This window comes from Equus caballus, chromosome 6, assembly GCF_041296265.1.
Source record: "Equus caballus isolate H_3958 breed thoroughbred chromosome 6, TB-T2T, whole genome shotgun sequence".
Lineage (NCBI taxonomy): Eukaryota > Metazoa > Chordata > Mammalia > Perissodactyla > Equidae > Equus > Equus caballus.
In genome coordinates this window covers 23,688,188-23,703,112 of record NC_091689.1, presented here as the reverse complement: position 1 = coordinate 23,703,112, position 14,925 = coordinate 23,688,188, and the positions used below count along the sequence as shown (strand labels likewise).

The 14,925-nt window shown below is 52.7% G+C and overlaps 1 protein-coding gene across 10 annotated transcripts in view; it reads right to left on the bottom strand.

Moving 5' to 3' along the window:
* Positions 1 to 12,051, bottom strand: part of MLPH (melanophilin) — a 50,761-nt gene extending 38,710 nt beyond the window's left edge. For 3 of the 10 annotated variants that reach the window (XM_070269564.1, XM_070269565.1, XM_070269570.1), the window contains exons 1-2: positions 7,678 to 7,790; positions 6,656 to 6,789 (exon numbers count right to left, since the gene is read on the bottom strand). In XM_070269564.1, the coding sequence (XP_070125665.1) occupies positions 6,656 to 6,765 (110 nt within the window). In that variant the 5' untranslated portion in view covers positions 6,766 to 6,789; positions 7,678 to 7,790. Of the gene's footprint in view, positions 1 to 1,175; positions 1,652 to 1,750; positions 1,775 to 6,655; positions 6,790 to 7,677; positions 7,791 to 11,727 lie in introns of those variants that run through there. The other 7 variants (XM_014740420.3, XM_014740422.3, XM_014740421.3 and 4 more) reach the window with 6 other exon arrangements.
* Positions 12,052 to 14,925: the final 2,874 nt, after the last annotated feature.

The window sequence follows — 14,925 nt, the reverse complement described above, 5'->3', positions numbered from 1 at the left end:
GAGAGGAAAGAGTCTAGAGCACAGGTGGAGGGCCCCGAGAAGGAAGGAAGGGTGGGCATGGACACGGACTACAGGTGGGGGGCCAGGGGAAGCAGGAAAGGGTGGGCATGGACACAGGTGAGGGACAGGACGGGAGGCAGGCTGTGGCTGGTGGCCTTGAGCTTCTCTGTGAGGAAGCGGGGAGCTCACTGCTGGGAGCGGCTGGTCAGGTCAGTGGTCGGGAAGGGAGTGAAGGCTTGGAAGAGCTACTGCAGGAACAGGAGCTCGGGAACTGGCGGAGAGGAAGGGGCGGGGCTGCAGGGCAGTGCTGTGGGCCAGGATAGACCGGAGACCCCCAGCCCACAAGGGCGCAGGACTAGCCTCCTCCAGCGAGGTCCTCGGAGGAGAGCAGGGAGGATGATCAGGCAGATCCAGCGTGGGGGCCAGAAGGGCAGCTGTGCTGAACGGCAGCCAGAGAGCATCTGGGGGAGGGGACATGGAGCCTAGAAAAGGGGCCTTCAGAGTCATCACAGGGCCATGGGACCTGGGGAAGGTCACGGACCAGGGGGATGCTAATGGACCGGGACCACAGTGAGGCCACAGGCTCTAGAGGTCCTGGTAAGGACAAAATGTAGATTAAGAAGGGAGTTTGGGAGCTGGAAGGATAGGAGACCAAGGGGAGAGTGTGGGATTTGATCAGAAGAGGAGAAGTTCTGAGGAAACTCAGCTGAGTGGGCACCTCGGTGAGCAAATGAGCACAGGCGGGACTGAGGGTCTCAGAGAGGTGGCTGGGGGCTGGGGGCCTTGCCCACCAGCTCAGTGTAGGAGTGGGCATGGGGGAGCTAGGGGCCTTGTACACCTTCTCACTGTGAACGTGGCGTGGCCTTGTGCAGACAAGTGTGGGCAAGAATGAGGGGCCTTTCCTGACACCCCCAACTCCCCATTGAGTGCCAGCTGGTTCTCCACCTGTGTGCTAAGGTGACAAGACCACAGGGAAGGGACCCACTGTCAAGCTCTGCAGAATGACTGACCTATTAAACCAAAGTGCTCAGCCGCCCCGGGCTGAGCTGACTCTGAGAAGATGCGCTCCTGAAGAGGGCAGTCCCCTCCCCTGGCCCTCCGCTCCAGGTCCTCCCTGGGGTGGCTTCACTTTGAAAACCACCCACCACCTCCATGCCGACCCCAGGGCTGCTCACATGTGGTCCTGACCACCGGCACGGACTCCCCGCTCCTCCGTGGGCACACAGTTTGGCTGATGTTATCCAAGAGAACTGAATCCCAAAGGAGAGGAAAGGAATTAAAGACAGCAGCAGCTGTAAGAGGCAGCTGCCTTCCTCAGCTGTCTTCTGGTCTCAGTAGCTGGTTTCTTGCACCACATGCTGGTATGACCTCTCAGGAGCCTCACCTGGCCTCCCTCCCACCTGGCTCCCTTCCCCCGTGGCTCCCTTCCAGGGCCATCATCATCCAACCCCCATGGGAGCCCTCGAGGTTGTTCCTGGCTTGCAGGACAGCGAAAGCCAATTCTGCTGGAGCATCAGTCGAAGTGGAGGAACCCCTCTGAGCAAAAGCTCCTTGTCCAGCACCCAGGGAAGGCTCCCAGCTCCACGCCTGCGCCAGACAGTGGACTGAGCACAAGGAGGGCCCTTCTCTCACACAGTGTCTGCCACCTTCTAAGACTCAAAGTTCATCCACAGCAAGACACATGCCCTCATTATAGCCCCCTGCCAGGACTCTAGGAAGTGGGTATTAAGCCCAATCTACCCTAAAGCACCTTTCTGACGCCAACGTCGTTAACATCCTGATTCTGTACATCTCTGAGTTTTTGATTCCTCGGAGCACACCAATGGGAAGCCAGGAAAAACATCACGCCCTGTACAGTAAACACCCCGCTCCCACGTCCCTGGCGGCACATGCCAACTTCAGGGAGAGATTAACATCTGCCTGGGGCTGAATCAAAGGCAAGTGGCCCCTCTTCCTTCTCGGTGAATTTCCAAAACAGCCTGCAAGAAGAGGCCTTCGGATGCTCTCTCTAGGTCACACCTGCCACCCAGGAGCTGGAGCCCCAAGGAAATTCCTTCTCACCAGTTCAGGTGGAAGCCCTCTATGACGTGAATGCTGCAGCAACCCTGTTCCCTGGAATAAACACGCATTCTTTTGGGAATGCCTCATGAGGAGGCTCAAGACATTCGGACAGCAGGCTCCAGTCTCTGCCTTGTACAACTGGGATGGCCTCTGTCTTCCCCACGGGGGTTCTGAATGTCTTCAGCACTGGGATCAGCCCGGGTCAGGCCTGGCTTTAGTGTCCTGGGGACAGTCTACTGGTCATGCAGGGGTTGGGGAAACCAGTCTCACAGCCACAGGGCCTTCCATCCTCTGGAAGATCAGGGATCTGTGCCAGCTCATTTGTCATGCGCTTTGACAGAGGAGAAACCAAAGGTACACTGGTCTGACAGTGCGGGAGAAGGTGCTGGAGTCTTTGCCCAGGCCCTGCCCGCATACCCTCTGTAGCATTGATGCTCTTATTTGGGGAGAAATACTGAGCAGCAATGCATCTAAAACATATTTCTGTTAACTTTGTAAATCTTATAAGAAATACATTTTTTTGTCAGATTGTTTTCAAATTGGGATATTTGGTGCATTGGCTGTGCATTGGTGCATTTGGTGCACTGGCAAATTTGCTTCTGGAGAATCGACCTCAGGCCACACACTGTGTCCCCTTGATGCATACTCAGGATTGGAACGTTCTTTCCAAATAAGGAACGTGTTTCTTGGTTTCACAATTTTTTCCCCCATTAACTTTGTTTTATCGATGACCTTGGAGGTTTTTCGAGCTGGGCCATCCATTTGGCATCCCTTTGGAGTACGTCAAACACATCACAACTCAATTGAACAATTCCTGACCTGCTAGGGTTGTTATGGCCCCCACTGACGGGTCACTTGAGGACCAGCCTCTCCATGCAGCCTACTGCTCATGCACAGATTAGAGAATGGGGAACTGGGAGCATGTATGAGGACCCCAGGATGATCGTGGAGAAACCTGGGGACGTGCTGCAGAGAATGGGACACGGAGGCGGCAGGAAGTGGATGACAGCGTATGCTGAAATTGCTTAAATGTGTCATTTAACCAATTTCAGATTAACACTGATAAGAGATTAGGGAGGAGGTTTACTACTTTCAAACAGACTGCTGGCACTTCAGCCAACTTGCTCTGTAGAACCAATTTGGTGTCAAGAACACGGTCTCTATTCTAAGCTCATCTCAGCTGTGCCCTTTCTCAGTCTCAGCATCCCATCTGAGCAGAACCCAACCCTGCAGGCTCTGAACTCACAGTGCTCTTGGCGCCCACCCTCAGACCTTGAGGGGACATGCCTGGGCCCTCTGGCTCCCTGGGGGGTCATGGGGGACCCTGGGGAAAAGGCTTCTCACAGGCAGAAGCAGCTCTGTCTTTTGGTGCATATTTAACCAGTAGCACCATGAACAAGACACAACCATCAAGAAGGATAAGAAACCCCAAAAGCCTTCCATAGCCCCCCTGCTGTTTACACGACACTTTACCTCCAAATGCATCAACAGGTAGACCATGCTTGCACAGCGAGAACCCATCACAGTGATGCTCTTTGGGCTTCAGTGCTCTCGACTCAGCATCACTTCGATATGGACTTTCCACACCACCACCGCTCCCCGTGCTGACGTTTCCAGTGACGATATGATGCTCTATTGTATTAATGCTCCCCATACAACCTCCTTCCGTCTGAGAGGCACTGGGGGTATTTAATAGCCCCCTGAGCACACGGCCGGCCCCAGAAACACAGCAGAGCAGGCTGAGAAACACAGCAGAGCAGGCCAATCCCTCCGCTCACATCCCCCACCCCAGCCCCTTCTGAGCAGATGGCCTGGGCCACTTCTGAATGAGGAGGTTACCCTGACCGTGACCGTGACCACAGGCTTTGCACAGGAGAGGGGCCTCACAATCTGTACCCTTTCCCAACAGTACTTAGAGGTGACCTGGGGGTGTCTCATCTTCGCAACGTGAAATGATTAAGCGCGTATGAAAATAACGGATGACGGTTGTCCAAAGGGAGTCCCTCACAGGCAAGAAACACAGGATTTTCTGTGAAACCTACTTCTGCTAAGTCTGGATGGAAGGAGGGGCCGACCACCTCCAGGGTCCCTAGGGAAGAGAGAGCCTGCGTGGGATCGGTCCAGATCGCCCCTCTCTCTGCTCCCTGGACAGCTGGGTTCCCCTCCCTTCCAATTCATCTGGGTTTCTATATATACACAGAATGGGAAGATCCAAGCTGCCATTTAAAACAAAAGCCCACAACAGCAGGGCCACCTGGAGACATGATATGATCCATCCTCTGGGAAGAAGTTTCCCCCAAGAGGAGAGACCAGGCTAGCTTTGTTGCTGACAGCATGTGGCCCTCCATCCTGGGCAGAGCCTGGAGGCCAAGGCCAGGCAGGGGGAGCTGCTCTGGGTCACGAAGTGAGAGAACACTGGCATTTTCATAGACAGAGTGGGAAAGACAGAGGGAGGGACCCCAGAAGGTGGTGAAGTGGGGCCATCAGAGGTAGAGAGAGTGGGGAGATGTGCAGGGCGGGGGGACTGAGTCCCTGAGAGGAGACAGAGCAGGCAGCTCTGGTTGTCTGCCGCTGGCTGTGGCCCCTGCTCAGCACTTGGAAGTGGGTCAAGGGCTGCTGTGGGCTCCAGTCTTGGGGTTGCCTGCCGGTGAGTTAGAGCGCGGCAATTGCCAAAGGCTAGTGGGGTGAAAGCGGCTTCATGAGGAAAATCCAGGGGGTCACCTGTGTCTCAAGGCAGAATGGAGAGAGAGGGGTTGCAGAGAGAGGCAGAGGGAGCTGCAGGGGCACTGACCCAGACCCCCTCCCGCTAACAGCGGGGGCGCCTGGCTGGACTCTACTTATTTCACTTAAGGATTTGTCATGGACTCTGCTCCATGTTGGGACCCAGAGCCTCCTCATTGCTGCTCCTCCTCTGTCTCTTTGGGGCCCAGTCTTTCTCTATCTGCATTGCCTCTCGTCGTGATCTCCTCCAGTCCTGTGGCTTTAAATACTGGGGTCAGAGGAATAATGCTCCCTTAGCCCCAAATATGTCTACGCTTTTGTTCCCAGAATCTGTGAATATGTCACCTCACATGGCAAAAGGGACTTTGCAGATGTGATTAAGTTGAGAATCTTGAGATGGGAAGCAGTCCTGCATTATCTGAGTGGGCCCAGTGGGGTCACAAGTCCCCTGCTAAGGGAAGAAGGAGGGCAGGGGGTCAAAGAGAAAAGAAGTTGTGATGATGGAGCAGAGGCGAGAGAGAGAGATTGGAAGATGCTATGCTGATAATGGCATTGAAGATGGAGGAAGGGGCCAGGGCCCAAGGAATGGAGGCAGCCTCCAGAGGCTGGAAAGGGCAAGGGAACACCTCATCCCCTGGAGCCCCTAGAAGGAAGGCAGCCCCACTGACACCTAGTTTTAGGACTTATGACCTCCAGAGCTGTGAGAGAGAGATTTGTGTGTTTTAAGACACTAAATTTGTTGTAATTATAGCAGCCCTAGGAAGCTAATACAAATGTCATCTGTATGGTGAACACTCCCATGATCACATCTCTTTGGAGCTCAGCCCAGTGCGTGTGGAGTCCACTTGACGTCTACTAGGCAACTGAACTTCAACATGTCTGAACCGTTTCCTGGTTTCCCCCAAACCTGCTCTCCCCACACCTTCCCCAAGCAAGGTGATGACAGCTCCAAGCTCCCAGTTACTCAGGCCACCACTCTGGAGTCACCCTTGATGCCTCCCATACTCAAGACCCCACATCCAACCTGTGGGCGAGTTTGCCGGCTCTCCCTTCAGAGCTCATCCAACCACGTCTCAGCAGAAGTCAGGTCTTGTTATTCCCCAGCCCAAGGTTGGAGAGACTCAGAGAAAGGCCTGAGTTCTGTGAAGGTCCCCCAGGCCCCCAGGCCCTGCACCCGACTACGTCTCTGACGTCTTCTCGTGCTCTACCTGGAGCACCTTGTCAGGCATCTGCTTGGTACTTATCTCACTTCCTCCAGTCTTTGCTCAAAGGTCTCCTGCTCAGTAGGCCTAGCAATCCACCAAAGACACCAAGGAAGGCTCATAAGGGAGCCCAGTGGATAAGGAACGCTCATGGTTTGGGGGCAGGACTCTGCAAGGTAGATGGCGGAGTAAATAATGCCAGTGGGTCTTAGCTTAGTCCATGTGGACGGTGGTGCAAGCTGGCGCTGGGGCATTCCACGGTGAGGACGGGGTGCCAGCCAACACTATTGGGAATGAAGGTGGAAAGCCCGCCTTTATCCTAAAACCCCTGGATCCCAACCTTCTGGGTGTTTCAGAATGGCATCCAGCCTTTCCCTATTTATCACCTTTAGCTCTTTCATTCTCACAATGTTGTGGCCTAAGTACCACCTCACCTAGGAGATGATGTCACCCCAGAAGCTGGATCAAACTGAAATAAAACTACTCAGGGAGCACCTGAGTATCTGGTTGGAAAGTCAGATCCCCTTCTTTTAATTATGAGGAAACTGAGGGCAGAAAGTAGAACATTTCCCAGCACCTGGTGGTTTATCCCCCTAGAAAGCACCCCAAGGTGACAACCCTTCAGAGGACGTGGGAGGACCCCAGGCCCACGGGCTGAGCCACACACTCACTCTAGTCTTTCCTCTTCCTTCCTTCTAAGGTCAAAGTCCCGTTGGACCACTTCCCAGACGTGCTTGGCCTCCTCGTCCGTGAGCTGGGAAAGATCCAGTTTTTTCCCCATCTCTGCTTCTCGTCAGGGTTGCACCTGGAATGTCACAGGATCACAGTTGTCAGCCCAGGAAGCCCTTGGATGTTGGCTCATCCACAAAGGAAGAGACAATACAGAAAGCATCGAATTCTGGGGCAATTTGTACCTGGGGTAAATGGGTTTCTTAAACAGTTTCTTAAACAAATGCATGTCTGGAAACTTATGTAGTTTAAATAAATGAACCCATGTGTATAATTCCCACATCTTAATTTTAAAAGGGATCTACTCCCCATTCTCTGGAACTCACACACTTAGCCATGGGGCCCCTTATTCTCCTTCCATTGTGAAATAAATGTCAGTGATGCCAGTATGCTCCTTTCCCCTCTGCTAGGGTCACGCTTTCTGTGGGACCCTCAGGGTGTGTTCCTGGAGAAATGCTCCATTGATTGGGCTTCTTGCCTTACAACTCCTGGGGGACAGAACAGCGCTGTTGCTACACCCACACATGGGCACCGAGGCTGGGCCGGGATTCTGCTGGGATGACGGGTTCCTCTGTGGGTAACTATCTTCTCTGAGGACTGAAATCTGAATTCTCAGGAGCATCAGAGAAGGGGGCCAGTCTGTCTATTCTCACTTGGAATTCTCCAAGCCAACCCAAAGACTCAATTTGGCTTCTGAATTCTGCGGAGCATCTCTCCTTCAGTGCTGCCAACCATTCGAAAGTGTCCACCGTGGAAATGTTAACAAAACTTGCTCTGTGCTAGAAAGGTCCCTCGATTTTGTCACACAACAGGTTAATTACGGAAAGCGACACTTTCTGAGGAGCACTCAGATATCATCTAAAATGAAAATTCCCATAGAGATCTCATGATTGTCAACTAAAATGTTCCCTGGTTTGTGCCTTAAAATTGGTGAAAAATAACTTCTTAAATTTTTTGCGCTGACCCTTCAGCATTTCCGCCCTCGAGCACGGCGCAGACGGTGAACCATCACGAAGAGGTCATTCTGATGGGCCAGCATCATTCAGACTATTTTCATCTACAGTGGAATGTAGACTCTGGACAAGAAAACATTAAAACAAAACTGATTCTTGATGCTCCCCCTAGAGCACATCATTTTTGGTTTTTAAAAAATTAGAACAAAAAGTTATTTGATGGATGACTGGGGTTTATTTATTTATTTTTTTAACATTTTTGAAAAAAATATTGTATCATAAGAAGCGTGTTCATGGAAATTCTATTTTCAGAACAGATGAGAGCCGTGACCATCAGCTGAGTCGCTACCATTCTCTCTCCCCTCCTAAGGAGAAGTCACAATTCCAGCCTTGTTTCAAGAACCTTGTTGTGAGAGGTGAGGGAGAAAAGCCAAACAGAAGGAAAAAGTGTACGCTTCTTATCATGCAAGCTTCGCTCTCTTCGAGCGTGGTCAGGACTCATAAGTGGATGGATGAAAAAGTCACTGGAGGGTTAGAGCTGTCACCCTGGAGGCTGCTCGATTCACACACAGAGGACATCTGTGTCCCATCCCGTGGCCCCATTTTAAGGCTGTTTCTTCTCTTTGATGCTTCTTCCTAATAAGGATGGCAACTTGGTTTCCCAGCTCACATCGCAAAGACAATGGAGGCCCGGGAACGAGGTGCATGCTGGACCAGGGAGGGTCCAGGCACCTCTCACAAGGGTGGTGCCTGCCAGGACGGGGGTGGGATGGGAAGGAGGCCAGGCAGAAACATGCTGAGACATGAACGGAGAGGCCAGCATGCAGGGAGGGGGCAGCCCACACACCTCCACAGGAACCTCGCATCATGGCTTAGCACCATCTTGTAGGTTCCAATGACGACCCAGAGTGATTGAGGAAAGTGATACATGTTCACTCTGCTCTGTTTAGTAAAACCAGTAAAGATGAAATATAGACTTGAAAACACGCATCCCACATAGCTAAACCAAGGACACGCTATTGGTACTTCATGGGTTAGACGTTACCTGAAAAATTTTACGCTAGCGTATTTTTAGTTGCATCCCAACATCCGGGTGAGCAGGAGATGCAGGGAGAGGAGGGGAGGGAGAGCGATTCCAAATTTCAGATACAGCCTGGTAGGGGGGCGTGCCATGCCACAGGGAGGTGATGCTTCGGGGAGGGGAGCGTGTTCCCGGGACAGCCAGGGATTGAGAACCAATGGTCCACGACGTGGGTCTTTGTCTACTGTGACCAAATATTCCCATTTAGTGCATTAATGAAATGCAGAGGCTTAAAGCTTTTTAAAAACTATCTTTAATCCAATGGAGAACATGTTTGACTTCAGCATTTAAAATGCACTGATCAAACGTCACTGGCATGTTGTGGATGTATTGCTAGCATCCTCTCTGGCTTGCCTCGGGCTGGTACACTGATGGGGGCACTTGGAGTGTGGTGAAGGGGCAGCCCCTCTGCCAGGCACAGCCACACCGTGGGGCCCGTGTGGATCCACGGAAGGGACAGCCTTTCAGCCACAGTCACCTCCTCTCTATCACTTCCTGTTTCGCTTCCTCACTGAGACCCCAATCTCCTGGGTGCCCCTCCACTCCCGACAGTCAAGGAGGAACATGGGAGCATAGGACATGCTGGATCCACCAAGGGTGTAGGGCCATTTTGGTGCCTGCCCTGGCCTGGGGGAACCTCCCAGGGTGGGTGTGTTGGGGAGGGCAGACTCCACCACACTCTGTCTGTTCCTGGCTTCATTTCACTGTAGATAACTCCTAGTCACAAGGTTCCTGAACAAAACACTTTCAATTTGAGCCCGTTCCACTGCTCAGATTTAATCACATTTTTAATCTTCGAGACTGTGAGCCTTCCGTGATCATTGAATAGTTAGGAGGGAGAAAAGAGAGGGTGATCCGGAGGTTAACGAGTTGCAAAGAGACAGTAGAACTGGTTTTTGTAAAATGGGCATCCTGGACGCAGACCAGTGAATTTCAGTGGTGTGGTGTCCTTGTCTGTCAAAGATTTGAGTTCATATTTTGGCTAAATTAAAGGGAAATCTGGGTGGTGGTTCATCCTACACGAAACTTGGCTTGATCACCTTTGGGGCCAGCTGTCCCCTGAGCCTGGGATATGAGTGATCGCCTGCCTGAGCAAATAAAACTGGCAGGCAGTTCCAAGTTCCTCATTAAATGCCCGCAAACAATGGCAGGCATACTCTCTGACTCAGAGTCAAGGCGTGTGGCCTGTTCTTGCTGACAAAGGCACAGGCACATTCTGGAGGGAAGGCGGAGGTGCCAACTTGGGGGCCCTCTGTGTTAACTCTTTCTGGCTTTCTCCCAGTGCTGCCCTCAGAGCTGGCCTGTGTGGTTACTTCTGTGGGCAGGGCCTTTCGCCCATTGATAGGAACCAAACCCGAGCCCTCGTCAGCTGCAAAATGAGCAGTTTCCACCCGAAAGCCCCCTCCCCCACGCAGGTGCACCTGGCACACCTGGGGTACAGCCGTGAAGCTCTGCGGCTTGCCCACCTCCCGAGGTTCTCTCTGCCCTCCCAGCTCTCTCATCGATATGCGGACATTGGTTCTGCATTTACAGCTGAAGCCTCAGCACAGGTCTCCACAGCGAGGACAGTCCCAGGGTGAGGCTGCAGGACCAGGATGGGGCTGGGAGGGAGCAGCTGGCTTCCCGTCCCACTTCAGGTCCCGGCCAACCCTTGGACAAGTTCCCTCTGCTCTGGGTCTCAGTCACACTTTCCCACATGTGCCACGGACAAGGGTTGGGCCCCATGACCTCTCTGGCCCTCCTCTGCCCTGCAAGATGCCAGGGGGTTAGAATTAAAGGTGTGGGGGATGGGTTGGGTGGGGGGACATATGGTGGGGTGTAGGGAGAGAGGTTGCTTCTGAAAAGAACAAGACAGTCGGCCCTAGAAGGCTGACCCGATCACATGAGCTGGGGCACACAGGAGCAGTTCCCACACTGCCATCCAAGGGTACCAAAGACATTTTTCCCACGAGCCTACAGAGCTCTGGAACCCCTCCACCCCCACTAGACCCAGTCAACTGGTTTTAGTTTTTCAGTCACTAACGCCTAAATCAGGAAGTCCACGGACTCCCCACCTGGGTGCTGCCATTGTCCCCACCCAAGTGTGCAACGTGGCTGCTCAGCTGCCCACGGTTGGCCAGCCTGGCCTCTCTCTGGGGCTTCACGGCCATGGGCAGGGGCAGTGCTGGCCTTTGGGGCTAGTGGGCTGGTGGCGGCCTCACCTCCCCCCATTATCATTCCAACGTCTCTGAAAGATATTCAAATAGGATTTAAGAAAACACTACACCCCGTAAAAAAAGAGAGAAAATGTAGAGGCCCCAACCCACCTGGAACTGAAGTGGGTTTGTCAATATTTGGCGAAGGTCTAAGCTTGTGAAACCTTGGGGATTTATAAGGAGAGTTCGCTCAAGTGGGGACCTGGGTCAGCGCCCAGTGTTCCATGCCCATCCTCGGACCCTTCCCACTTCCCTACAACAGGGTGGGAGGGCCAGGACGGGGGCTGTCCCGGAGCATAAGATGATTCCAATAAAGGTGGGGCTTTTGGACGCCCAGAAAAAGGCCAGGACTCTCCTTCTGCGCCAAGACATCATCCCAGTTCTGTACCCCAAGATGGGCACGGCAGCCCAGGAGGGAGTCCTTCCCCTAACAGACTTGGGTCCCTGGGTGTCCAGCCTGAGTGAGTCTCTCCCACGTCCGCAGCCTCGGCCTCACCTGCACGCAGTCTCACAATAGAGCTTCTGATAAAAATAGCTATTTTCCTCAAAATGGGCTTCCCGAGGACCCAGACCAGTCTGATCCAAGTACTCAGGCGAGGTCTGAGGTTTGGGGTCCAGAGGGCTGGGCGCGCCCCCCTAACCCGCCTGGACCGAGGCCTGGGGGTTCCTGGGGGCGTTTTCACACCAGTGGAGCTGCACACATCACCGCGGACGCTCCCTGAGCCTGGGTTCCCTGACGTGGGCACCACTGGGGCCCCGCCATTCCCACTTCTCCCCGCACTCACCGACTCCTCTCTGGGGGCGTGCCGGCCCTGGTCCGGACCCCTAGGCTGCAATCTCCCGTCCTGGGAGGGAAAGAAAAGCGACGAGGCAAGGCGTCGGGTCAGGGCGCACTGGGGCGAGGCAGGGCGCAGGGCGCACAGGAGCCAGGGAGGGCGCTGGGCGTAGGGCGCACGGCGGCTGGGGCTACAGACCTGCCTCGGCCGGGGAGCAACCCAGGGCAGCCCGCCCGGGTCACGTGGGCCGCGCCCCGCCCCGCCCAGCTCCGGGAGCACTAGGCACCTCCGGATTCCGCCCGGCGGAGGGAGGAGCGGGCACCCGGAGCGCCCGCGCAGGAGTCGACCCTGCAGAGGGGCGTCCCTCGCTTCTCGCCCTCAGCCAGCTTCGGGGAGAAAGTGGAGACGGGGAGGGGAGGGTTGAGCCCACACCTGGTAAGCCGCGCGAGTTTGCGGCGACTTTGCCGGGATGATGCAGACGCCCAGGTCCTGCCCTCAGCGCGATGGGACCCGCTTGCCTGAACGCACCCTGAGAGTGCGCGGTACCTCGTTTAATTCCCATCCCAAGCCTGCGGGGAGAACGCTATTTACTCTGGCTTTACAGAGGGGTAAACTGATGCTCAGAAAAAGAGCCTTACCCAAAGCCACCCATTAATAAGTGCGAATGCCAACTGGTAAGTGGGACTTTGGGCCCAGGGTTTCCTCGCGCAGATCCCACGCCCTCCCCGCCTTCCATCCTGCCTGGCATCAGGACGCGGCTGGCCTGGGAAGCCCACAGCACCAGTAGCCCCGCTGCGGGGAGGGCACCGAGGCCTTGTCCACCGAGAAGAGTCCTACAGGTCACACAGCCAGGGCTCTCAGCCGGGTCAAGACCCGCGCAGGCGGGGCGGGGGCGGATGCGAGAACACGGTGCCGGGGAAACCTCCTGGGAGCTGCGCCACTGCCGCGCTCTCCTCGCCCGGACTCACCTCTTCAAATCCAGCCGATCCCAACGCAGCCACTGGCTCCCGCCCACCGGGCCTGCTTGTCCTTCTAAATTCCCAGGGACATTAAGAAACTCACCATCTCCCCTCTCTCTTCCGAGCTCGGCGCCTCTGAGCAGTCTCCCCTCCTCCCTCTCACTTATTAAAAAACGATCAAACAGAAAGTACATTCTTTCCCCCAGAAACTGCTTTTGAAACTCAGTTTCCGTATCTGCAAAATGGGGGTAGGAATATAAAAAAATACGTAAATAACCCAGGCTAGTAAGTGAAGAGACAGTACTATCTCCATATTACGGAAGAGGAACTAAACCTTATAGGATCATTGTGATGTCACATTAGATAACTTGTAAGGAGCTTTCAACAGCCACACTACGCCACCCAGGGTAAAGCCTTTGGTAGCCTCGTGGGCCCACAGATGCCCTGTAGGTGAACTGGGTGTTTCAGGCCCCTGGGCCACATTGGGATAGCTGCTCTCACAAACACCATCAACTGCTGTGTGCAAACCCTGGAAATGCGTGCAAGTGACACAAATCACTTTCCACAACCCATATGATCTGGTTCTTATGATTTTCATTTCTTTAGCATATACTTTACAATTGCTTGTAAAATTAGTAAATCCCTTGAAAGTTGGTATCAGGGCCATAAATTCCTTAAGGGCAGAAGATTTTTTAAAAGTTTTTGTTTTGTTTTGTTTTTGGTGAGGAAGATTGACTCTGAGCTAACATCTGTGCCAGTCTTCCTCTGTTTTATGTGGGACGCTGCCACAGCATGGCTTGATGAGCAGTGGATTTGAACTCTTGAACCTCAAGCGCAAAGCACATGAACTTAACCACTATGCCACCGGGCCAGCCCCTTTAAAAGTTTTTTATGCTTTAGCGCTAATTTATTTCAACTAGCGTTTTTTAAAAAAATATATAAAACTGATATGGTGATACACGATAAAGATATATGGTAAAGAAGATAGAGTATAAAATGAAGAGTTAAATTCTCTCTTATTCCTACCCTAACTCCACTCCAAAGGTAATCATTATTAACGGTGTCTTGTGTATTCTTCCCAAATTATTGTGTGTGTGTGGTAAGCATGGGGGTCTCTGGATCCAGCTGCAAGAGTTGGATTCCCACCTGGGTGTATTATCCACTAGCTGTGTTATCCTGGGCATGTTACTTAGTGTCCCTCAGGCTCAATTCTCTCTTCCACATGGTGGGGATAGTAAGAGGATCTACGGAATAGGGTTGGTCTGAATTGATGTGTATATACAGCCCTTGGGTGAGACCTGCCACGTGGTGAGTGCCCAGTGAATATTAACTACTATTAGTATAGACCCCCATTCATTCTTTTCAAGGGCTGCAGAGCATCCACGCACGAGAGTACCATCGCTATTTTACCACTCTTCTATTGATGGACAGTTAACTTTTAATTTTTTGCTATTTCAAATATTTCTGCCATAAATATGTTGTAGATAATACTTAATTTCAATGGCATAAACGTATACCAATATATCTTATTGTAAGTATTAAACACACTTATACCAATATATCTGTAGAATAAAAATCCTAAAATAGCAATTGCTGAGTCAAAGGATGTATGCAATTTTTAAAAGAAAATTCTAGAATGAAAAAAATTTTAAATCGTTGAAACAATCTCAAAATTGCAGAGATTTGCAAGTACGGTACAAAGAACTCCTCCCTCCCATTTTTGAGGCAGCTGCTGACAGGATGCTTTAGTGTGTGTTTTATATCAACAAGGACAGTCCTGTACCAAACTGCCCAAGCGTCAAAATGGGTAAATGATACGTTGCTGACATCCGAACTTGGGAACCCTTTCAGATTTTGCCAGTTGCCTCAACAATATTCTTTATTGCAAAAGGATCCAGTTCAGAATATCTTGATGTCTTAATTCAGCTACTTAGGGGGACCTTGGAAAGGAGACAGTAGGAGGAGGGGAGAGGTAAGCAGTGGGGCTTGGTGGCCCCTGGCCAGGATCTGGGGTCTTGGTTGTTTCTCTTCACCTTGACATTCTTGGCTTGCCTGGGCCTTACCTTTGGGACCCTGGTCCCTCCTACCTCCCCATCTCCTCAGGGCTCCCGGGGTGGCCCTTGGTGGTACCCTCTGGTTCCCTAACTTTTTGTCCTTGCCCCTGTGACCGTCCCTCCTTGTTCGCTTGCTTGGGGCTGGCTTTCTCTTTCTCAAGACTATTTGGTTCAGTCCTGTCCCATACAGATGA